General features: G+C 40.3%; 1 protein-coding gene across 4 annotated transcripts in view; it reads left to right on the top strand.

Annotated features, from left to right (window-relative positions):
• The window catches only part of SEMA4D (semaphorin 4D), a 93,867-nt gene that overhangs the window by 38,039 nt on the left and 29,360 nt on the right, over window positions 1-26,468 (top strand). For 3 of the 4 annotated variants that reach the window (XM_073671012.1, XM_073671013.1, XM_073671009.1), the window contains exons 2-9: window positions 9,762-9,819; window positions 14,774-15,042; window positions 15,659-15,804; window positions 16,842-16,904; window positions 17,141-17,239; window positions 17,450-17,543; window positions 19,576-19,692; window positions 20,643-20,794. In XM_073671012.1, coding sequence (XP_073527113.1) covers window positions 14,943-15,042; window positions 15,659-15,804; window positions 16,842-16,904; window positions 17,141-17,239; window positions 17,450-17,543; window positions 19,576-19,692; window positions 20,643-20,794 — 771 coding nt within the window. In that variant the 5' untranslated portion in view covers window positions 9,762-9,819; window positions 14,774-14,942. Of the gene's footprint in view, window positions 1-1,749; window positions 1,911-9,761; window positions 9,820-14,773; window positions 15,043-15,658; window positions 15,805-16,841; window positions 16,905-17,140; window positions 17,240-17,449; window positions 17,544-19,575; window positions 19,693-20,642; window positions 20,795-26,468 lie in introns of those variants that run through there. The other variant, XM_073671010.1, reaches the window with a different exon arrangement.

The following is a 26,468-nucleotide window of genomic DNA, read 5'->3' as shown; positions in this document are numbered from 1 at the left end:
TCCTTGAATTATGCCTAGTGCCATGCTGTTTTTAGCATTTGTCAAACTAACTTTTTATATGAAAAACTGCCAATTTTTTTCTGGAGCTGGAACGCAACTTCTTCTTTGCTATTTGAGGCGTCTGATCAGGACGGAGTTCCGTGCTACCAACTGATTCTAATTGGTGAGCTGACTTTTTGTCAAATTTTACATCATATAGATCCCGACACTGTATTCTAAAGCTATATTCACTTGTCCAGTACTTTTCATTTCCAATTTTTGGATCTATTTGGGATGACAATAACAGAATTAAACTGATCCAGTAAAGGATTCATTAATTTGCATGGGGATGGAAATATCCTAAAATGTCTTCCGTTTGCCTCTTATCCAGCTGCTATACGTTATTTACCTACACAACTTTTTTGTTTAGCCATAAAAGCTGATAGCAACTGGATCCATTTTTTTTTTAACATTGAAGTTTATGGGACACTAAGTAATAATATGGCCCCTGTCTCATAATTTAAACAGCCGCCCATCCTAGTCACGTGTCTGGACAGGATGCACTATGAGGAAGGAAAGCAATGGAGACCTGTGTCTCAACTGTCAAAAGACCAGTATTGTAAGCACACTTGCCTTCATGAGCCGAGGAGGAGTGTGTGACAAGAGAAGAAATAAATCTTTTCCTTGTCTTATTCAGCATGGAGAGACTGAGGCTGGAAAAAACATCCTTTGTGCTCGGCAAGGCAATGACTTACTGTATTTCTTCTGTCACACACTTCACCTCAGCTCACAGTTTTACGTGTGCTTATGTTACAGTTTCTGTCAGTTGAGACACAGGTCTTGGGAGCTGTGTTTCTTCACATTTCAGCCCACCCTGGCATGTGTCTAATAAGACAAGCTTCTGTTTGAATTATATGGCAGGGGCCATTTTATTACATTCTTGGAAAACACCTTTAATGATCATCCGTTACTGGATCCGTTTAACCATTGCACATACCCAGAACAGTAGAAATAGACTAAAAAGCCTGCAAAATGGAAACCAAATTGTGCATCTGTTTTACTCCATTTTTTTTTTAAAATACTGGATCCATTACAAATGGACAAGAGATGAAAGCATTACATTAACATGATCTATTGTATAAGGCTTCACATCTCATATGAGCTGTCATACATATATACATGAGGAGTATTCCCAGATGTATACCTTTAAGGGAAGACTCCAACATCTTCTATATAGTCATATAGGGCCAGGTGTATCTTGGGAGTCCTATGTAAAAAATTGCACTTTGTGTGGTGGTCCTCTGCAGCCTAATGTATTTTGTTACAGTCAATACTAATGCATTTAGCCGTGACAGGTGCTGAAAAGACACTGGGGTGAGTCGCCTGTGGATATATTTCTGAGTGTATGCACGGATCACAGTGGAACGTTCGCTTGCAATATGTGTTGATAGATGTACCAGGAAGGTATACAGAGTATAGTCTTTATTAGGAGGTGAGAGCGCAGTGGGACTTGGTTCATGAGGGCTATAAAACATTTCTGTCTCCAGTGTCACAACATATAGGAGCTGCAGCAGTTTGTTAGTGGAGCTGTGTGCTGATGGCTTACAGTAGCTTTCCATGATCTGGTACACAGGCCTAGCACAGTGGTATTGGTGCGTGCAGACATGCCTGTAATCATTTGCCACTGACAGGCGTGGTCTGTTCACTGCTCCTTTCACCTTGCCTCCAGATATGTCTGACTGCCTGCACATCGTGCTACGCTGTGTACTGAGCCAGCACATTCTGCCGGCCTCGTCTCCTAACGAATGATGTATTCGCTTCAAGGATGAATAGGACATTACCTAGAGTATTGAGACCTCAGACCAATCCTAATGTACTGGGTCTAGCTGCTCATCTGGCTTGGAGAATCGCGTGAGCCATTTATAGAAATGGTGTGTATGCATTATTGTATTGTACATTATTAAAGCACCATCCCTATTCCAAGTGATGTATAATGCTATACAAAATTGAAGGGTACAAGGACATTGGCCAGAGTTGTAGAGAATGTGATTTAGATTAGCAAACTAATATTGGTTTTCATTGTTTTTGTTTGTTTGTTTCCTCAATAATAAAAACCCCTAGCTATATAAACCTGATTATGACTACTGCGCCCTAGGAGGCCATGGCTGCTTGGTACAATGCCACAAGGTTGCCATCTGTTTCCCTCCTGACTATGTGCTCACGGCACCATCATAGGGGAGGATAGAGAGCGCCTGTATATCAGTATTTCTGATGACTGGCATTGTTGTCACATGACAGATAATATGTAGGTTTCTTACTGGGAAAATAGCAAGTCTGGCACTGTCACATGAGGATTGTGTAAGTGAGATACTGTAGGTCATAGCCATAGGTTTCATGTCTGGAAAGTGCATAACCCCTTATCTCCTGTCTTTTGTTCCCCATCTCCTGCTCTACAAGAATCAATCAATATAACCTTTACCCATGGCTGCCCGGTTGCTAGGAGACCTCCATTTAACCTGTGCAATGCCTCTACCGATCGATAATTGCCGCAGAGCGAAGCATTAGGCCACACTATCAGTTCTGCTCCCCCATGACCTAATTCTGTGTAGTGGTCTGTGAATTCTTGTGTTTTTTCTCCAGTTTTAATGGATTCAATTTTCAGACTTAATACAGCTTCCCTGGGAGGGATTATATGTTTATTTTTTGCACTTTAGCACTGGATTATCTCTGCTCATTTAGTTTTCTGTTAATTAATACAAACTAGATATTATTAGTGAAAAATGGCTATGTCACTTGCAGGCAGCCATATACAGTTATATGAAAAAGTTTGGGCACCCCTATTAATCTTAAGCTTAATGGTTTATAAAAATTGGTGTTTTTGCAACAGCTATTTCAGTTTGATATATGTAATAACTGTTGGACACAGTAATGTTTCTGCCTTGAAATGAGGTTTATTGTACTAACAGAAAATGTGCAATCTGCATTCAAACAAAATTTGACACGTGCATAAGTATGGGCACCCTTATCATTTTCTTGTTTTAAATACTCCTACCTACTTTTTACTGACTTACTAAAGCACTTTTTTTGGTTTTGTAACCTCATTGAGCATTGAACTTCATAGCCAGGTGTATGCAATCATGAGAAAAGCTACTTAAAGTGGCCACTTGCAAGTTGTTCTCCTGTTTGAATCTCCTCTGAAGAGTGGCATCATGGGCTCCTCAAAACAACTGTCAAATGTTCTGAAAACAAAGATTATTCAACATAGTTGTTCAGGGGAAGGATACAAAAAGCTGTCTCATGGATTCATGAGGAATCACTCCTGCCAAACAAACCTGATTGACTTCTACGAGGAGGTTAGCTCTCGATTAGATCAGGGGGAACCAGTGGATGTCGTGTATCTCGACTTCTCAAAAGCGTTCGATAGCGTGCCACATAATAGGTTGGTATACAAAATGAGAATGATGGGGCTGGGGGAAAATGTTTGCAAGTGGGTAGCAAACTGGCTAAGGGATAGAAGACAGAGGGTGGTTATAAATGGAATATACTCAGAATGGGTAAGCGTCACTAGTGGGGTACCACAGGGGTCTGTACTAGGCCCAATGTTATTTAATATCTTTATTAACGACATAGTCGACGGGATAAATAGTAAAATATCAATATTTGCAGATGACACAAAGTTATGTAAAACAATTAATACAAAAGAGGACAGTGCAGACCTACAGAGGGATTTGGATAAGCTGGGTAGGTGGAGCATTAAATGGCAAATGAGGTTTAACGAGGAGAAATGTAAGGTCATACATATGGGAAGGAAAAATGGAAGTCACCAGTACTCACTGAATGGGAAATCATTGGGGAATTCAGAGATGGAGAAGGACTTGGGCATCTTGATTGATAGCAAACTAAATTGGAGTGCCCAAAGTCAGGCCGCTGCTGTAAGGGCAAACAGGGTAATGGGATGTATCAGAAGAAGTATAGCTGCAAAGGATGAGAACATTGTTCTTCCACTGTACAGTCATGGCCAAAAGTTTTGAGAATGACACCAAAATTATATTTTCACATGATCTGCTGGCCTCTGGTTTTTATTAGTGTTTGTCTGATGTTTATATCACATACAGAAATATAATTGCAATCATATTATGAGTACCAATAGGTTATATTGACAGTTAGAATGAGTTAATGCAGCAAGTCAATATTTGCAGTGTTGCCCCTTCTTCTTCAAGACCTCTGTAATTCTCCCTGGCATGCTCTCAATCAACTTTTGGACCAAATCCTGACTGATAGCAGTCCATTCTTGCATAATCAATGCTTGCATTTTGCCAGAATTTGTTGGTTTTTGTTTGTCCACCCGTCTCTTGATGATTGACCACAAGTTCTCAATGGGATTAAGATCTGGGGAGTTTCCAGGCCATGGACCCAAAATCTCTATGTTTTGTTCCATGAGCCATTTAGTTATCACCTTTGCTTTATGGCAAGGTGCTCCATCATGCTGGAAAAGGCATTGTTGGGCGCCAAACTGCTCTTGGACGGTTGGGAGAAGTTGCTCTTGGAGGACATTCTGGTACCATTCTTTATTTATGGCTGTGTTTTTAGGCAAGACTGTGAGTGAGCCGATTCCCTTGGCTGAGGAGCAACCCAACACATGAATGGTTTCAGGATGCTTTACAGTTGGCATGAGACAAGACTGGTGGTAGCGCTCACCTCTTCTTCTCCGAATAAGCTGTATTTCAGATGTCCCAAACAATCGAAAAGGGGATTCATCAGAGAAAATGACTTTGCCCCAGTCCTCAGCAGTCCACTCCCTGTACCTTTTGCAGAATATCAGTCGGTCCCTGATGTTTTTTCTGGAGAGAAGTGGCTTCTTTGCTGCCCTCCTTGAAACCAGCCCTTGCTCAAAGAGTCTCCGCCTCACAGTGCGTGCAGAAGCACTCACACCAGCCTGCTGCCATTCCTGAGCAAGCTCGGCACTGCTGGTAGTCCGATCCCGTAGCTGAAACAGTTTTAAGATATGGTCCTGGCGCTTGCTGGTCTTTCTTGGGCGCCCTGGAGCCTTTTTGACAACAATGGAAGCTCTCTCCTTGAAGTTCTTGATGATGCGATAGATTGTTGACTGAGGTGCAATCTTTGTAGCTGCGATACTCTTCCCTGTTAGGCCATTTTTGTGAAGTGCAATGATGGCTGCACGTGTTTCTTTAGAGATAACCATGGTTAACTGAAGAGAAACAATGATACCAAGAACCAGCCTCCTTTTAAAGTGTCCAGTGATGTCATTCTTACTTAATCATGACTGATTGATCGCCAGCCCTGTCCTCATCAACACCCACACCTGTGTTAATGGATCAATCACTAAAACGATGTTAGCTGCTCCTTTTAAGGCAGGACTGCAATGATGTTGAAATGTGTTTTGGGGGTTAAAGTTCATTTTCTCGGCAAATATTGACTTTGCAAGTACAGTAATTGCTGTTAAGCTGATCACTCTTTGACATACAGGAGTATATGCAAATTGCCATTACAAAAAATGAAGCAGTAAACTTTGGAAAAATTACTATTTGTCTCATTCTCAATACTTTTGGCCATGACTGTACAAAGCACTGGTCAGACCACACTTGGAATACTGTGCTCAGTTATGGGCCCCAATATATAGAAAGGATATAAATGAGCTTGAAAAGGTACAAAGGAGGGCAACAAAATTAATAAAGGGAATGGAGGGACTGCAATACCCAGAGAGGTTGGCAAAACTAGGACTATTCAGCCTGGAAAAGAGAAGGTTGAGGGGGGACATAATAAATGTGTACAAATATGTTAGGGGACAGTATAGAGATCTTGCCCGGGATTTGTTCAAAAGGAGGGATATTACGGTAACAAGAGGGCATTCACTAAGACTGGAAGAGAAAAGGTTTCAGCACCAGCATAGGAAGGGGTTCTTTACGGTAAGAGCAGTGAGAATATGGAATTCACTGAGTGAGGAGACGGTAATGTCGGATTCACTACACCAGTTCAAGCGGGGACTGGATGCATTTCTAGATACCAGGCAGATTTCAGCATATACTTAAAAATAAAATAAAATAGTAGGTTGATACAGGGATTTATTCTGACTGCTGGTTTCAGAGTCGGGAGGGAATTTTTCCTCAGGTGAAGATTGGCTAAATCATTTGGGGTTTTTGCCCTCCTCTGGATCAACTTTAGCAATTACAGAACTAACAGGTCGAACTTGATGGACGCAAGTCTTTATTCGGCTTTACAAACTATGTTACTATGTCTCAGAGATTTAACCTGTCAGTTTCCACTGTGAGGAACATAGTAAGGAAATGGAAGAACCCAGGGACAGTTCTTGTTAAGGCCAGAAGTGGCAGGCCAAGAAAAACATCAGAAAGGCAGAGAAGAGGAATGGTGAGATCAGTCAAGGACAATCCTCAGACCACCTCCAACTTGCTGCAGATGGTGTCACTGTGCATTGGTCAACTATACAACGCACTTTGCACAAGGAGAAGCTGTATGGGAGAGTGATGCGAAAGAAGCCGTTTCTGCAAGCACGCCACAAACAGAGTCAGCTGAGGTATGCAAAAGCACATTTGGAGAAGCCAATTTGTTTTTGGAAGAAGGTCCTGTGGACTGATGAAACCATGATTGAGTTGTTGGGTCATGCAAAAAAGCATTATGCATGGTGGCAAAAAAACACAGCATTCCAAGAAAAACACTTGCTACCCACAGTAAAATTTGGTGGAGGTTCCATCATGCTTTGGGGCTGTGTGGCCAATGCCGGCACCGGGAATCTTGTTAAAGTTGATGGACGCATGGATTCCACTCAGTATTAGCAGATTCTTGACAATAATGTTCAAGAATCAGTGACAAAGTTGAAGTTACGCAGGGGATGGATCTTTCAGCAAGACAATGATCCAAAACACCGCTCCAAATCTACTCAGGCATTCATGCAGAGTAACAATTACAATATTCTGGAATGGCCATCCCAGTCCCCAGACCTGAATATCATTGAACATCTGTGGGATCATTTGAAGAGGGCTGTTCATGCTCTGCGACCATCAAACTTAACTGAACTGGAATTGTTTTGTAAAGAGGAATGGTCAAAAATACCTTCATCCAGGATCCAGGAACTCATTAAAAGCTACAGGAAGCGACTAGAGGCTGTTATTTTTGCAAAAGGAGGATCTACTAAATATTAATGTCACTTTTCTGGTGAGGTGCCCATACTTATGCACCTGTCAAATTTTGTTTGAATGCAGATTGCACGTTTTCTGTTAGTACAATAAACCTCATTTCAAGGCAGAAACATTACTGTGTCCAACAGTTATTACATATATCAAACTGAAATAGCTGTTGCAAAAACAACAATTTTTATAAAACATTAAGCTTAAGATTAATAGGGGTGCCCAAACTTTTTCATATAACTGTATCCCCTATATTGGACGGACTAGATGTTACAGTATTTCACAGATACCGATTTTTATCCTCCATTATCTTCTCAATAGTGAAATATGGATGGTATAAGAAGTGTATAGGCAGAACAGAACTTCAGATTCATTAGTCTTAATGAAAATGTAGAAACTCTATCCCTAATGTTGTGAAAGTTTCCTTACTGGGTGATGTTAATGTAAAGCCCTGTGCATGGGGTCTCTGTTTGTGGTAAGTACACAGCACTGTGCTGTTTACTGTCCTTAGTAAATGATTGTGTGGTTTAGGAGGGCAATGGGCATCCATGTGGCAATAAAGTGCAGGTAGGAGGCATCGGCTGATTACTTGCCTTACTGACCAACTAAAGTGCAAACGGAAACCACCATCTGCTACCCAACTATTTTATTAAAAGTCCTAGTTAGAAACAGCAATTTTATATCAGAAATTCTCAATCGCTGACTTTTATAATGGTTACAAGTGTAAGGTAAGTGTCTCTGCTCATGGACACTTGCCATCACTTGTGCACAGCAGGGCTCTGGAGTCAGTATAAAATGTACCAACTCCGACTCCTAAAATATATAATTAATTGGGTACAGTAGTTCAATGCAGTTTGTGGGGAATATTTTTTCATAAGAATTTGGGAAAGTTATGAAATGTCCTATTCCTGATCTAAGGGTCTAGACTTTTAGCTGAGATGAATCTGTGCTACAGTAAATTTATCACTTAAACATGAGCCGTGTATGAGGGAGTCGGTGTCATGGAAATTAAGGAGTCGGAGTCAGAGGTTTGACTTACTGACTCCACAACCCTGGTGCACAGTTTATTATGACTGCTACATTTACAGTGCTCAATTAAAGGGATATTCCAGGAAGAAATAATCACCTATCCACAGGATTGGTGTTCACTTTGTTGAACAAGTGTGGTATTTAGCGGTCAGATTCCCACCAATCACCTGAAAGTGGAACTTCTGTCCCGTTTGTATGGGGCGGCAGTGTGAATGCTTTGGAGCTCCATCTATTCTCTATATTACTACCGGATATGGCCAAGTGCTGTACTTGGCAATGTTTGGCAGTCCCATACAGAATGAATAGAGCAGAGAAGCATGCACACTGCCGCTCCATTGAAATGTACAGTTGGGTGCTTAGAGGCCCCCCTTACCCCCTCCCAACAATCTAGAAGTTGTCACCTATCCTGAGCATATGCAGTGACTACTAATGTTCACTCATTCTTCCCTAAGTTTACTGCACTGTATGAGTCTCTGTAGCACAGCACACTCATATTTTGGATATTTGCATCCCAAGAGTATCACATTTTCTTCCATTTCCAAAAGGAAATCTATCAGAGCTTTTTTGTTATTAAAGGGGTTGTCTGGTCGCAACATTGATGACCTATCCACTGGATACCAGAATGGTGGGGGTCCGACACATGGCAACCCCAGCGATCAGCTGTTCCAAGCTCCAGTGAAAGTCTGATATAAAGCCTTTGTTTAAACAGAGTTGTGGTTTCCAGCTCTAAAGTGTAGTGTCTGCTGCAGAGTACTGCACAACAGCTCTAGAATAGTTAACGAAAACCGACCCTTCAATGAGACCCTCAACATAAGATAGCTAAGGATATTTAACTCGACTTTGGTTATGTTGCAAAGCTTGTTTGGGGCAGACATTGACTAGGGAGATTTTTCTGTAGGATCAATACCTGTATCTGGTGGTACTAGAGATACAGCTTTCTACCATCTAGAGGAGAGCTAATTAGCTCATGGTCTCTACAAGGAGACACAGTACTCCTAAACCTCCATGACGGAAAACCAAAATCATATTTGTCTGTAATATCAATACGTGTAAAGAAAACAAGCTTGCATAAATGAACACCATAAAACTTAGCAAAGTATTTTTCTATAGTACCATTAATGGTGGTTAATTAGGATCGTCGTCAATTGAGAATGTTTTTTTTATTCCTTAAAAATTACATTGAAAATCATTAAAAATTGACACCTGTGAATCAGTCTGAAGACGCATAAGGGATTTGTGTGCTTCTTGTGTTCCTTGTATGGCTGCAGCGCACAGTACGTCACTAATTGTAATAGCTTCAATTATCCTGAACACATTGACATAGTTTCTATCCATAAAAGGATTACATCAAAGAAAACAAGCTGTTAAGTACAGAGGCGATTTAGGAGGTCCTTTAGGTATACAATGTATCCATTCCGCTCTGACTATTCTGTTCCCAGCAAAGATTATTTTTTGGCAACCCCCCAAAGCATGTAACGCCGCAATGTCACTTCTATCAGATGCTTAACAAATCTGCACCTAAACTGCCGTACGGTTCTTTATAGCATGTGACTTACAGAACGCCTTTTCTGTTTTCTTTTCACATTACAGGTCAAGATAAGTGAGTGAATTGCTGAATTACATTGAACATGTGCAAGTGGAGGAGCAGGTTTGTATTTATGTTTTAAAGAAATCCCAGTAAGAATATAAATGTATTGTCTTTTACAAAGGCTTTGGGCTCTTATCACTTATTGTCACTATACATTTTCTTTATGGTAGCTGCATGTGGCTCTGTGACATTCATTTTTTTTGTCCCTGCACATGTCAGTTAACAGGTGCATACGGCATAATGTGACAACGAGACTGCTTTCAGCAACAGCAAAGTATAGGATATATATATTCAAAAAGGCACATTAAGCAACATTGACTTCAGTGCATACAGTTCTGTCCATAGCTGCCAGTGCAGAGCTGCTAGCATTGAAACCAGTGTTACCAGTTTGACCTCAGTGATGTTTTGGATAGGAGTGATTTTTATGGCCATATGGAATTATGTACATTGTAGTGCTCCTGAAGGAAAGTCGACAAGTGCCTGGTCCCAAGCTAAGTGATTGTGCCTCCTGTTCTGCTGATTGGTGAGATTGGTCTCCAGACTCGGACCTCCACCAACCATAATTTCTGATAGTTTGTCTAAAGGACACCTAAAGCCGGGAGATGTCACTATATGATGGTAATACAATTCTAAACATAACCCGGTAGAAAAGATTAGCATTACTATGGTGGAAAAATTGACTTCTAAAACAGCTGCAGCCACAATCTCCTCGCTTCCCACGAAGCTTTGATTGCCTTTTTCTGCCCGTCATAGCTGCTCTTGCCAGAGGCGTTTTCGATCACAGTTGAGTGGGCATGCTAGCACCGAGGAAACAGTGAGCAGTCCCCTCTGCTGCACCACCTCTTGACTAGAGGAAGCGGCAAATGGATGTTATGGACATCATTTCTCTCCACCATGCCAATGCTGATAATTTTATGCATGGCATGTTTGGCACTATATCATACATTATAGCATCATGTGCTTGGCTTGGGTACTTAAATTACTCTAATAGGGCTACATTAAATAGTATGCTCTCTTTAGGCAGATTCCCAACGTATTTATGAACAGTTGGTTCAAAAATACAGACACATGCCTATAGGTTCCAAATGATATATAATAAAAGTATCTGTAAGCTTCCATTGGTGGGAGGCAGACCTGGTTTCTGGTGTGAATGACTTCCCTACCAGCACATCCAACAATTACAGAATAAAAAAAAACAACAAATGTCCCGGAAAGACCTCATTGGTCAACAGATAATGGTGTAAATAGTTCTCTATAGCTGTATTAAAAGCATTGTCTGCATGTGTGGTTTTTTTTTATTTATTTTTTAAATAGGAGCAAATATTAGTTATTGCTGCATGTATGGCATAGTGTTGTCTTGTTTGTGGCACAGCACAGCTACAGTCGCCACCATGCCTCTCTCCATGGTTGACGTCACGTTCCGTAGTGCAGTGTCGAGGCTATGTGCCCACGTAGCAGATTTGATGCAGAGCGTTTTTGCCTCTCTCTAGCAGAAAAAAACGCATGCAGATTTACATGCGTTTTCTCTGCCAGGGAGAAGCGTTTTTACATGTGTTTTCGCATGCGCTTTTTCAAGCAGTTTTCTAAGCGATTTTGAGCATCACTTGGAAAAGTGCTTGACAAGTTTATATAGTGTGACCAAGTAGTTAAAAAAAAAAAAAAAAAGATTATACTCACCTTCCGGTGTCTTCCCGGTGTCATCTCTGCTGCGTCCGGTCTCTTGCAATGCTCGCGGTGGTGTGAAGGACCTGCAGTGACGTCATTGAGTCATGTGATCAGTGACGTCATGGCAGGTCCTTCACAACAACGCGAGCATTGCAAGAGACCGGACGGCGTGGACAAAACACCGGGAGGACATCGGAAGGTGAGTACAAACTTTATTTTTTATTTTAAATTCTTTTTTTTTTTTTACAGATTCTATGGTACCCAGGTCTGGATGAGAGTCTCCTCTCCTCTACACCCGGGTACCATCCGCACCTTAGATCGCGCCAATTACGCAAGTACAGATGCAGTCTTGCGGAATTGGCGCGTTCTAATGCAAGTCAATGGCGGCGATTACGCTGCGTGTCCGCAAAATTAATTGACATGCTGCGTATTTTTGAGCGCAGCATAAACGCTGCGGAAAAATCCGCAGCATGGGCATTGAAAGTGCGTAATTGCATTGGGGACCATGGGGGAAGGTTTACCAAGCGATTCCCAAGCGTTTACGCTGCGGAATTTCCGCAGCGTAAACGCTTGAAAAACGCATCGTGGGCACACAGCCTTAGTCTCCTTCTCCTTCCGTACAGGTTTGCTCTTGCTTAGCACATCTTCATGCTTACATTGGAGTAAATTAGCGCTGCATTTATTTGCACATTTCCTTTCACTGCTCGCAGTTTAATAAATGATGAGCATCAACAAGCTGCTTCAGAGTTGAAAGGTTTCCTAGCAACCGGCTGTAGGAGAGATGGCAGCCCAGATTTAGCGAGCCTTTGTTTTCTCGTACTTGTTGGTATCGGAGTACAATTGTTCTGTGACGAGAATGATAAATGTCCTGCCAAATGGATGCTGGAGAAATGTGAGACGTTGACCTGCTTAGCAATTCCGAACAAAGAGCAACTCTCCCAGCTAGTGTTTAATATGCGTGTACCAGATTTCATTCACGCTGGTAAGCAGCAGACACTGGCACATTCTCTCCACATTTAGTGTACGGAAAGTAAAATTAAATTGTGCAGGATCATTCAACAGCTATTATCCTGCCCTGGAAAGAGCACAACATGTTTCACTCCTGCAGACATGGAGCGACGATTGTCTGCTAGAACCATGCATTAAGCTGTAATCACTAGTCTTATTTCTGTGTATATTCCTGCCCTGGATTCATCATTGACCTCCCCCCTCCCCCCCAACATTAAAGTTTCTAGGGAAACTAACAGCCATTAACATTTACTAGAAAAGATTTTGTGCCGGCATAGCTTAGTGTGGCTCCTGCTCCTGTAGTGCTTTACACTGATGTCCTACATCGCTAGTACTCTGGAGGGCAGATCATTGCTTTATGAATACTTGGGAGCAGATTTATGAAAACTTCCTAAAAGGCTGTCTTTGTTGGCCACAGCAGCCAATCGCAGTGCGGCTGCCATATTCCAAGAGCAGAATGCAAACTGAAAGCTGTTCTGTGGTTGTTATGGGCAACAAAGACAATATTTTTTTAGTTGTTTCATAAATCTCCCCCTTTTGAAGTTTATCCATGGGAAAGGCCATGAATTGTAAGACACAGCGGAAACACCTTTCAGATCTGCAGAATTTCTGGTGAAAAATGCACACATACTAGAATTTGCAGGCTGCTTCTATTTTCAGACATGGCTCATTTGTGAGTCCAGAATACACTGCCTGCACTAGCTCTCATGTACTTGCACAGCTTCATTCCTCTACTGCTTTCCCTTTTTTACGCAGATGGAGAGAAGGCACCTTCAGCTGACAGTGGCCATGAGACTAGCACTGCCAGCTCAGAAGCAGCAGGAAATCCAGCTGTGTTTATAACATTGTCTTTTTCTTCAGTTTTATTGGGCGGCGCTGAAAAAATGGCTAACATCGCAATCAAATAAATGGTACTATTCATTTGTATAAGAAAACTACTAGCTGTTCATATGTTCAGGCCTTTAAACGCTTCAGGCTATAAAGGATGCCAAGAGGTTAAAGGAAGTAACATGAACATTCTTTCTGGCATTTTCTGCTACGAAGCTGGGCCATATTTTACTAGAAGCCAATGAGAAGGCTAAAATGTTGCCCAGAATATGCTTTGGCGTTTTTTGAAGTGAAAACACTAACATTTTCTTCATTTTAGTGGATTTAAGAAAATGTCAATAAAGAGACAGACACTGAAACCTTCAGAGAAAAAGAGCAATTCCTAAAGCATCTGCTGCTTGAAAAACTGACGCTTTTTGACCAATGGAAAAAGACAGTGGGAACATGTCCTAAGGGAGTGGCACAGAATTACTACAGCAGCAAAATGATAGGCGATATTTAAAGGGAACCTGTCACGTTTGGAAACACTATTTAGCTGCAGATTTGGGGTTAGTGTGCTGGTAGATATTATTTAAACTCTGTAGTCTACTGACTCGAGCTGCCAAATGAAAAAAATGAAGTTCTAGCCGTCCAGCAATCGCTTGTTTCCAGTCACCACTCACCATACAATGAGTGTGCAGTAATATCAGTGTGTGTCAATGTGTCGGGGAGTGATTATACTGTATTGTGATTGGTGACTGTAACAGCTCTCTGCACCGCACAGATGACTAGAAGATAATAACTTCATTTTCTCCCTATAGCCCCTGCTCCAGTAAGCCGGCTATATAGGGTTTAAATGCTATTTACCTGCAGATTCCCCTTATATATGCAAGGAAGTTATGTTTCTGAGGTTCCCTTCAATAGACTATTTTTTTCATCCTGTTTATTTTGTATTTAGAAACATATACAATAAAAAATTATATTGTGGTACTGTGTTAGCCATAAAAATCGTTGTAAATACTTATGCCCAAAAATGACAAAAGTATTCTTGGAGTGATACCTTTAATGGCTAACCAGAAAAAATATATTTGCAAAGCTTTCAGAGCACAGAGGCTCCTTCTTCATTTGTAAACCTGCCTGAAGAAGGCGCCTCTGTGCTCTGAAAGCTTGCAAATGCCTTTATTGGCTAACCAAAAAATATATCACTTAGAGAATCACTTCTGTCATTTTTGGGGATAAGTATTTACATCGTATTTAGGAAGCTAATCTGTGTAAAATTGTCCGTAGTCTTTAAATGAATATTCTGAGAAAAATGTAGAAATTAAAATATTTCATTTTGCAAAGATGAATAAAAACTAGTAGTAGAAGTAGTCATCTCTAGAACTGTAACCTAAATGAAGGATATACTGTATTTAGTGTATACCGCACCTGTTAGACAGGCAGTTTCCCCTCCTTGATGTACATATGAATGTGTAGGAAGTCCTTTTTTAGCCATGTAAGCCATCTCTACACACTTCCTATATTACTCTTTCAGATGATGCATAAAGGAAGAAGAACTGTGAGCGCAGTCACATTGTGGCGTACTCCTGACAGCACTTTATCCTTGGAGATAATGGGCTCTCCATACTTGTGATCGGGTGGCCGCTTCTTCTTCTCTCCAACTGTTGGGTTGTAACCTGTATTTGCTACACTTGAAGACTTCCATGAAGATGGCTGTGTACTTTCTGAGTGCTCTTGTGAGTGCGCTTGTGTTAAGGACAGAAGCGTTTGCTCCAATGCCGAGACTCACGTGGCAAGATACAGGTAAAGATTGATTTGCTCTTGGATTAATTCCCTGCCTGAGTCACACTTATAAGTTGTTTGCGGCTCTGATTTCTCCGTGCTGTGACACCTCTTAAACATATTATTTTTACTGTGATTGGTAAACTCTTGCCCGCACAGCTGTTCAAGTAACTCTTAAGAATAATTATAGCCTCAAGCTTCCTTTTTAACTCCTTCATTGCAATGTATTTCGACATTAATGAAACGTGATGGTGTGCAGTTATTTTCTTGTAGCTCGCACTTTAATTATTTTCAAGGTTTATTTTCTGTGGCTGACTATAATGAGTCACATTTTCTTCACTCCGGCTAATTATGAGGTTCGTTAAAGGCATTCCAGTTACAGCATGGCCTTCTCCATTGATACCCACGAAGTATATAAGACCCCGCATTTCATTATGTTAGTCTCTCTATTCCTTTCCGTAATAAAAATATCATGTAACCTGAAATAATTTGATAATTCATGAATGGAGTCTTATGGGTACTTCTTTATATTATGTGCTGTCACGTAATTTCCTCTATAAAGCAATATGTATGTATAATATATTATGTATGTATAGATTTTACATCTACCTTCCCCTTTCTTTCTTTGTTTTTGCAGAAATTAGCCTTACTCGTTTTCAAGTACAAGACGTATATAACTATTCCTCATTGTTACTAAGTGACAACAAGGATATTCTGTACATTGGAGCCCGTGAAGTGATTTTTGCCGTGAATTCACTTAATATATCAGAAAAGAAGCATGAGGTAAGTGATTATTTTTTTGTACACTTACTCATCCTCTATTTTCATTGGGGGTGAAACAGCACACAGCTGAAGACTCTACTTATATCTGGCAAAGATTAGTAAGTATTTAAATTAATAATTCAGAGATCCATAAATAATGACTGGGAGCAAGGCTGTAGTTTTCCATAACATGATCTCTCGTACACTATACTGTGTACTGGCTGACTTGTACGGGTAGATTTCCTGTCTGAACAAGCGCCGATGGACAATATAACAAGTCACTTGCCGCTTGATTTAGAGACCTCTATTTGGGTTGAATGATCGGTAATACAGTCATTCGGTCTCCATACTCTTTGTATATTGTTGGTACATTCCCAGTGTTTGCAGGAAGATGTGTTTTTGACAACTATTATCTTTTAGCCAGTATAAAAGACGATCACACAATGGCTAATCACTGCCCTGCTTACATGGGGCAATCATCAGGGATGAGTGTTATGAAACGTTCTTTTGGATCATCAGCCTGTTAAACGGCGTCCTACTTTTCAATAGTCTTAGTCCTGGCCATAACATTCGTGTTGGCAACATTTTTAGCTTTATCAAAGTTTAGATAAAGTTGAAATAAGTTCATATGATAGGAAACTGAATAAATACATTTCACAATGTTAGGAAGTTGGAACCCAAAAGTTGACTGAGCAAGTGCACATGGACAGGATCTGATGACTGGGTATTTGTGCTCTGTTGGACACCCTTGGCTGACTGATTTTAGGAAGATAATCCAATGCTAGATTTGCAAAGAGATAGCCAGTCAGGAAACTACTGATTAAAACCTTTACATTAGCAGACATTGATTTTCTCTCTGACTTGTCTCCCTGAAGGTTCTCCTGCCCAGATTGACTGTGACTGCCCAATACCTCAGAATATATAATGATCTGACTCCTATCCGTTCTCCTACTATTGTCATTGCCTTAATGTTTATAACTTCTAAGACTGTATACTGTACAGCTATGCCGAATGGGTAAGGTTAGGCTTACTTGTAACCATACATACTTTGTACCTAGGCTTACTGGAAGGTTACCGAAGGGAAAAAGGAGGAGTGTTTCCGAAAGGGCAAATCCAAACAGGTACTTTATATTTTAACTATAAGGGCATCTTCTCACACGCTATTTTAAACGCTCGTACAAAAAAATTCTTTGGATTTCAAGTTTTACAAGCATTTTTATGGTGTTTTTGTTATTCATTACATTTGTAACATGCAGTTTTCTGTTTTTTTTTTTTTTTTTTTTGTTCCCTAGCTTTTCCTATAAATGATAGGTCATGACTATACTGTTCTCTAATTCTACCTATCTTTCTTTTCTAGACTGAGTGTCTGAACTACATTCGTGTGTTGCAGCTATATAATGAAAATGCTTTGTTCGTGTGTGGAACCAATGCTTTTCAGCCTGTCTGCGACCTTCTGGTTAGTTCTTTTAAGTTGTCACCTGTTTACACAGGATAGTAAGATGCACACTTGCTATCGGGAAGCTACATGCCAGGCATTCTGAGGCAGTAAACTAATATGCAGTCTATCACGTTTTGCACTAGAGATACTGTTACAAGAACATGGTCATTCTTTTGGTCATTTTGCCTGTTTGGAAAATATCCTAAATTGCTTTTTATGCCATTATAGGAATTAAATAACTTTAAGCTATTGGGCAAAAATGAAGATGGAAGAGGAAAGTGTCCATTTGACCCTGCACAAAGTTACACTTCAGTAATGGTTGGTAAGTGGCCATGAATATAATCTCTTCTTTAATCTAATAATGTGTATAATCCACATAAAAAATAAACAGCAAAATAACTGTACTTGCTAGTTTCAAATGCTTGTTCTTCCCATTAATTTACGCATACACGTTCAGCCAAATGCAGGATTTATTTTGTCCTTTTAGTGGTGTTTTTTTTTTTTTCATTATTTCTGGTAGTGCTTCAGAAATGGATAATGCTAATTTTCTGCTTTAATGGGTCTGATTTGTTGCTAAAGATTGGGATGCAGTTACACCATTAGCTACTTGGTATTATTATAAACCAATAGGTCAATACATTCCTAGTTTTCCAAAGACATGAGTATGTAAAATATGTGCACAGTTCCCGCTTTTTTCCCTTTTAATGTTTGTACAATTTACAGTTGCAATACTTTGAAAACAAATTGTGTGTGTTTGTGTGTGTATATACATACACATAAAAAATGTATTGAACATGTCACCAATTTTCTAAGTAAATATATTTCTAAAGGTTCTATTAGCATGAAATTCTCACCAACTGTCTGTAACAACCCATCTAATCTACTCGGGCAAAGAAATCAAACCATAGATGTCCATAAAATAAGTTATGTGCAGTAATGAGAAATTACACAGGGAAATAAGTATTGAACACATGAAGCAAGAGAGGTGCAAAAAGCCATGTAAAGTCATCACACCATTTGTAATCAATCAGTAATTAGAAAGCAGTCCTGCCACTTACTGAAAAATATTAGCTGGTTCAACTGATGGCCTATAAAAAGGTGTCTCATTACTAAGGTGCCACACAAGAAACCAGTGAGCTGTCTCAAGACCTTCGCAACCTATTTGTTGCAAAACATACTGATCACATTGGTTACAGAAGAATTTCTAAACAATTGAAGGCTCCAGTGAAAACTGTTGGGGCCATAATTCAGAAGTGGAAAGAGCATCATTTTGCCATAAACCGGCCATGACCCGGTGCTTCCCGCAAGATTTCAGACGGAGGAGTGAAAATAATTATCAGAAGAGTTGTCCAAGAGCCAAGGACCACCTGTGGAGAGCTACAGAAAGATCTGGAATCAGCAGGTATAATTGTTTCAAAGAAAACAAAAAGTAATGCACACAACCTCCAAGGCCTGTCTGCACGCTCACCACGCAAGACTGAGCAAAAAGCACGTTCAAGCGTGTGTAAAGTTTGCTCAACAACATTGAGTTACTGGGAGAATATAGTCTGGTCAGATGAGACCAAAATTGTACTCGATGTCATAATACACACCATGTTAAAACACCATACCAACAGTGAAGTTTGGAGGTGGGAACTGTTTTTCAGCATACAGCAATGGCAAACTTCGTGTATTTGAAGGAAGGATGAATGGACAAGTGTCCCGAGACATTCTTTATAAAAATCTGTTGCCATCTACCGGAATGATGAAGATGAAAAGAGGGTGGACATTTCAGCAAGACAATGCTCCCAAACACACAGCCAAGGAAACTCTCAATTGGCTTCAGAGACAGAAAATAAAGCTGCTACAATGGCTTAGCCAATCACCAGACCTGAAACCAATACAACATTTATGAAAGGAACTAAAGCTCAGAGTTCATAGACTGAGCCCACGGGATCTTCAGGATTTGAAGAGTGTTTGTGTGGAAGAATGGGCCAAAATCACACCTGAGCAATGCATGCGACTAGTTTCTCCATACAGGAGCCATCTTAAGGCTGTCATTACCAATAAAGACTTTTGTACGAAGTGTTAATTAAATTTCAGTAAGCGTGTTCAATACTTTTTCCCCTGTGTCATTTCTCATTATCACACATAACATAATTTATGGACATCTAAGGTTTGATTTCTTTGCCGGTGTGGATTGGATGGGTTGTTACTGACATCTGGTGAGAATTTCATGTCAATAGCACCTTTAGAAATATATTTACTTAGAAAATTGGTGATGTGTTCAATACTTATTTCTTGCTGTGTGTCTGTATATGTGTGTAAAAAGAAATATATACTATATATAATTTATTTTTTTTTCCCTCCAAAAGATGGAGATTTGTACTCTGGAACATCTTTTACCTTCCTTGGAAGTGAGCCAATCATATGTAGACACTCTCAACAACCAAGCTACTTAAGGACCGAGTATGCTGTACCTTGGCTTAACGGTAAGTCGGGAATCCGGACGTTTTATCTATTTTCAGATTATGTTCACACTTGCACTATTCATGTTTTTTTCATAGCAAGAGAGGCCATTAGACATTGTTGTCTTTGTGGTCTCCTAATTCAATGTGGTCTGCTAATTGCAGTTTGTATCATTCATACAACAACACTGTCATCGCATTTATATTCACTCTATCTATCTATCTATCTATCTATCTATCTATCTATCTATGTAATCAAAGTCGCTTAACACCAACTTAAATGGGCACAATAGGTTATGGGGAAAAACTAGTGGCCAGGTATGAGTATTCTTTCCCTGACTAAACGTGCCAAACGATCACCAAAACTAAAGGCTTTGCTTTTTCCCTACCTCTTTTCAATGCTCAATCATAACCATGCAACTGTCATCACTGATGGTGAGCAGCATATTGTCGCTGCGGGGGTCGCAAGGTGAAATACATTCCTGAAGAGCTGACATGTTGTTACACAGGGAAAAGACATCATCAGTAATCTGGCAAGCAGTTCTAGCTTTTTGGACATCTGACTGTGTAATAATTATTAGAATCTGTGTGTGGCAATTCGGACTTTGGGTAAAGGAGTCCAATATTGGGAGACCTATTTGTATGTAATGTACTCATCCTTAGGATTCCGCTGTGTTTCACAGTCCCAGCATTCATCACGTGACCACTCATGTGCTTACTAGCATTCATGTGCCAAAACTGCAACTGCAGCAAGCGACATATCCCTGGAATTGGGATCACTGCTCCTACATTACGCTGCTGTCAGATTTAATAGCCAAAACCTGCTGACACAGTCCCTTTAAGCAAAACTATTTTAATTCTGAAATCTGCAGTGTGCAATTTGTGTGAAGGTCACTGTTATGACTATTGTGGTAAAGTACAGTTAGTTTTTGTTCAGTGTTCTCATGATTATTAGTTATGTTATTTGTTCATAGAACCAACATTTGTGCATGCGGATGTTATCAGGGCTCCTGAGAATAACCCGGAAGGCGATGATGACAAGGTTTACTTCTTCTTCACTGAAGTCTCTGTAGAGTATGAATTTTTCAATAAGCTCCTGATACCAAGGATTGCCAGAGTTTGCAAGGTGGGTTGACTGCCATTGTTTCTTGCAAAAGGAAACATAATGATTATGCCACAAAGCAGTAGCATTCTACATACTATCAGGTCCATCACACTAGGGACACTTAACACCTTCTCAACATTGCCCCATGACCTCAATACGCACCCCACCTGCTGAAGGGTCTCTTGAACCTAAGCATTTCATGTGATGAGTAAGAATTACAAAATCAGTATCCTTGTTGGCTCTGTAGTATTTCAGTAACTCTATGGTTGTGGCAGACATGTAAGACTTTGGAGTGCTGTTCTACATATATGTGTACTTAGATGAGAGGTGGCCAGTTTGCATACAACGTACATCCTTCCCCCATATTGCACAAAGGAGTTGTATGAATTTCTATCAAGTATCCTATGTCACATCAAGGAGAAGGTCCATTGCAGAATGCATGATTACCTCATGTAAACTGTTTTATTGCCTGGGTGTACTATGAGTATAAATCGTTACCTGCTACTATTAAGAGAGGTTTAAATCACCTTTGTAAGGTAAAATAAAGAGGTTGCCCAGTAGTACAAAACATGGCTGCTTTTTTCCAGAAATGTCACCATACCGATCTTTAGGTTGTCTCTGGTATTTTGCTTCATTCCCAATCAGAGCTAAACTTAGGGTAATCTGTACACAGATATAGGGCTGTTTTTGGAAGCAATCATGTTTTCCTAATCCTGGACAACCAATTGGAGGATCATGTGGATGTTATATTATATGGAAGCCTGTTCAATGATTACCTAACAGCAGATTTCTTTACAATGTGATTATACACACATGGTCAAAATTGTTGGTACCCCTCGTTTAATGAAAGAAAAACCCGCAATGATCACAGAAATAACTTGAATCTGACAAAAGTAATAATAAATTAAAAATCTATGAAAATGAACAAATGAAAGTCAGACATTGCTTTTCAACCCTGCTTATTTCTGTGACCATTAAACGAGGGGTACCAACACCTTTGACCACGTGTGTATCTTCCTGTGACTGATTCTCTTTCAATATATTGCTGGGTAAAGGTGGGATACTCATTTGTTTCCTTAGTTTAGTTTACGTTTGCTGCCTGTGAAATTACTGCCGGATGATTTTGGTCATTTTGTATTCGTTTTCATCTACCTATGAACAAGACTTACACAGCATCTTCTTGTGTCAGTAGTTTTTATGCTGCCGGCAAAGAGGTCAACACTTAGTGCTAAAGAAGGATCATCTCTGAGATTTTTACTGAAACCTACAGCACAATATTTTTGGAGGATGTGCAAAATTTCTCACAGGTATGCATACTGAGATAAATTTGGCACATTTTGCTAGAAAGGTTACACTCTTTGCTTCCTTGTGACACATCTTGGTAGGCTAAATTTTGGCCATATGTTGGCACAATTTAGTATATTTTAAAGATGACCTGTCACCAGTTTAAGTGTCCATGTTTTGCTCTTATTTTATTTCTGCTGTTCCCCTTAGTATTTACTTATTTTTTAAAATCTACCCTGTAGTCCCAGAGATATTGGCCTTTTTATTTAGCAGTAGTTTTTATGGTCTTCATCAAGGGGGGCATTACTTACAAGATAATCATGTAGAGTGGCCTAAAGCCGCCCTCGTTTCGTATAGACCAGTGACATTAGCACTAAATAAAAAGGCTCATATCTCTGGAACTGTGTGGTGAGCAGCGAGAATAAAGTGAGGGTAAAAACTGGCCACTTTTCATCTGATGACAGATCATCTTTGTCACAAAACTATTTTAGATTTTGTTTTAGGCCAAGTTCACATCACATTTAAGCCAGACAGACGCCAGTGGCTTTGTTGGGTCTAAAGTCTGAAGCCCTGAAAACCAGGATTCAGGTGGATCCCCTAAATAGGCCATTAACTTTAATGAAACAGATGGATTCACTTTGTTCTCTGTCTGACCTCCCTTTTGGAAGTGTCCACCTTTTTTTAAGGCGGGCAAAAAAACATGGTTAACTGCGTGTGCTTGTCTCAAAAAGGCGGACACTGCTGAAAGTGACTCCGAAAGCTTCATTGAATTCAAAGGCCATATCGACGGATACACCTGAATCCGTTTTTTCAGGGCTTCAGTTGGAAGCCCTGACATGACATGTGGCTAAAACATGATGTGAACGTAGCCTCAGCTCTGCCTCCTTTTTTGGCCACTGAACAGCCTATTGAGGCGCATTGAGTGTCTGGTGCATCACATGCACACCAGGGTTTCTGTCCATCAGATACAAAAGTTGTCTATGCTTTCAGATTATGATTACTCTCTGCAAACAAGCACATTTTCTATGTGGCTACTACAATATTATAAATTCTTAGATTTAGTTTTTGATGGCTAGTGTTTCATTTTTATACTCTAGCCCCAATATTGTAATAGGACATGCTAGTAGTTTGGCCTTGCATGGTTTTACTGTATGCCTCAAAATAGAGAATACATACTTGCATACAGATTATTCCAAGCAAGCACTGCTACGGGTATGTCGGTGATCCCACAAACATTAATTGTAGTTTGGGGAAGGGGTTATGAGCTCCACTTTCACATATTTTCTCTAAGTGTTACAAGAGGCTTCTGACAGGCTGTGTTTTGTCTTAACCAGCGATGACAGGTGGAAATTCATGCTAAGCTGTCATCACTCAAACCAAGAAATGAGCCCAGCTGCCTGGTCCTATCACTCGGGCACACAGAAGGGTGCCAATGTTTCAGAATTGACGGCCTCAATTGTGCACGGAGATCACTTTTATTGGCATTCACATGCATCGTCCGCAGCCGTGACAATGCTGAAATCCTAGCCTAATGATAGTAATTTAGGCACTGCCACTCCTTCACTACTAGTAACTGAGGGATGTTAATGGCCACTATTAAAGACAGTCACACGTATAGATTTGTAAAGATATGCTTATTACTCCTGGTAATACTTTCTTTTTTAGAGGGACTGCCTGCTTTAGACTCCCATTTACAGTGATTAATTTTAAGCTAATGGATACAGTAGCACCCTATAAACGGAATATAACGTAGGTCTGAAGTTACAGAGTATTATTAAATGGCAAACGGATCACTTCGGCACACAGGATTTCTTAATGCAGATATTGTCTGTTTTAGCCATCACCAGACAAAAATGTGCAATAAAACATATATTCATCTAACCATGTGTGTGTTGTGCCTCGCCCATAAAGCATACAGAGAATGAAATTAAAAAGGTTTCTTTTCATCCAGGACCATTCACAAGTTGTATCTAGGCTAATGTAAAAAATAGGAGCGCAACGGAGGCATCCAAGCCATCCAACACGCTGTCTGCAAGCTTCCCAGTGACCCACAGTACGCGGATTGTGGAGATGATGAATAAAATGGGCCACTAGCACTGACAAATACTAGCTGCTGTGGATAGCTATGTCCGCTATGAATTGAAGAATGTTTCCATGGTTTTCACGTCTCAGCCATTTTTGAGCGGAATATACCGTGAATCCATGGTAGATGCACCCCACTGGGGCACGTACTTGTCCATAGGACTGGGCTTTCCAACCCGTGTCTCAAAGCTTCAAAAGTGAGGAGGTGGCTGCACATGTGCTGTTCTGTCTCTTCTGTGGGTGTCCCGAAAACAAGCAAGCCCCTCTCAGCAGTTTACAGAACTCCCAAAGAAGTAAGGTATGTCACCTCTCCATTCACAGCTGCCACAAGAAGGAGTTGGGACTTTAACCCCTTAGTGACCAGGCCACATTTTTTTTAAATCTGACCAGTGTTACTCTATGTGGGAATAACTCTGAAATGTTTCAACATATCCCAGTGATTTTGAGATTTCTTTGTTCATGACACATTATATTTTTTTATAATGGTTTAATTTTAAGTTGATATGTTTTGCGTTTATTTATATAAATATCAGAAATTTGACAAAAATTTCAAAAAATTAGCAATTTTCAAACTTTGCTAATCCCTTTAATCCAGACATTCATAACACACAAAATAGGTATATGGTATTTATTAACTCATGTCTGCTTTACATCAGCAGAAGGTTTGAACTGTAGCAGCAATTTGACATTTTTTTTTCAAGGAAATGTACAAAATTTATTTTTTTAGGGACCTCTTCAGTTTAGAAGTGACTTTGGGAGACCCCTATATTGGATAAACCCCAAAAGTGATACCATTTAAAAACAGTACCCCTCAATATATTCAAAACTACTGTCAGGTAGTTTATTTAACTCTTCAGGTGCTTTTCAGGAATTAATGTAAAGTGACATGACGGGAAATAAAAATGTTATTTTTACCACTGAATTGTTAGTAACTTCTGAACAGGTCCCTATAGCCGGCAGACTAAGGTCGTTACTTGGCTATGAATTGCCATGGCAAAAATCAGGAGCACACAATCATGATTTCAGGGTGCCGATGGGGTTAAAGAGGGAGCCCCCACACTAATGTTAACCATCTAGATGCCATAGTCACTATTGACAGCAGCATCGAAGGGGTTAAATTGACATGGTTGGTGCCAATACTGATCTTGGCTGATGCAGCAGGGGTTCAGCTATAGTGTACAGCTGCTGGATTTTCATCTGTCGGGGGAGGCTGTTCTTTCTTGTATCAGGTCAGTTTTAAGCCATATTGGTGTTCATTAAGGGGTTAATAATGGGAATCAGATCAATAAGAGCTTCATGGCATATGCCGTGGAATACCCCTTTAATGCTGACGTGCAGTAGTCTTACTCCTAGGATCGGGATTCTTGTGAAATGCTATAAATCCAGGAGCCCTGGTATTTAGGCTGTGCCCTGTTGAATGTAGTTGCAGTCTGTCTAGCCTAAGCCTGGCTGTTTCTATGGCAACCTGAGGCCCAGAGAGACATCAGAGCGGTGGGCTAAACATTTCAGCTATGATCAACAGTATTACTTACTGGGCTAGAGGGGAAAGCCCATAACAGTGCCTCACCTTTATACATTGTGTTATCACTTACACTACTAGTAGCTTACTGCTCCCTTTGGTAATGCAGCTAGTACTTATGTGCAGACACTTTGCATGTGTATATGTGTTATATTTGCTTGCTCTTCCATGATATCTTCTGTAATGGGAGGTTTTGGCCTGAACGGAGCATAACAAACAATTTGGGTAGTTGCAATAAACCCAGATTAATGGAAAAGAAGAACTCACATCTGATAAGATTAGACATCACTTAAAAGGGTTTGTTAATATTATTCTGTTTTACTGATACACAGACTTGCTTTAAAGGGGTTTTCCAGTTTTTGGCTGTTGCTTGACTCATCCTCCCGATGTCTGATATGGTCTCCAGTGCTTACATCACATCGACAACGCTGCAACTAATCGGTGCGTTTAAAGGGAATCTGTCACCCCCTGGCACTTATCTGACCTCTAATATGGGCATATAGGTGATAGAAATGTAAATCTACACTTACCTATATGTCCCATATTAGAGGTCTGTTTGCCGTGAAATGTCTTTTTATTCAATCAAGTTTCTGATGCTTGCAGACCCGGGGCCCTGAAGAAATCCCCACCTCCTGTGGTAATTACAATGTCGCCCCCCCCCTCCCCTGCATGTCACAGTGCCTGGATTTGGCCGTGACAACTGTACATCACAGGGCACTGTGACATGCAGGGGAGGGGGGAAACATTATAATTACCACGGGAGGCAGGGATTTCTTCAGGGCCCCGGACCTGTAAGCATCAGAGACTTGA

Source organism: Phyllobates terribilis, unplaced genomic scaffold (genome assembly GCF_046119375.1).
Source record: "Phyllobates terribilis strain yellow unplaced genomic scaffold, ASM4611937v1 Scaffold_1__5_contigs__length_1240528914, whole genome shotgun sequence".
Classification (NCBI taxonomy): domain Eukaryota; kingdom Metazoa; phylum Chordata; class Amphibia; order Anura; family Dendrobatidae; genus Phyllobates; species Phyllobates terribilis.
Note: the sequence above shows the minus strand (reverse complement) of the source record. Positions and strands in the feature narration are given on the sequence as shown.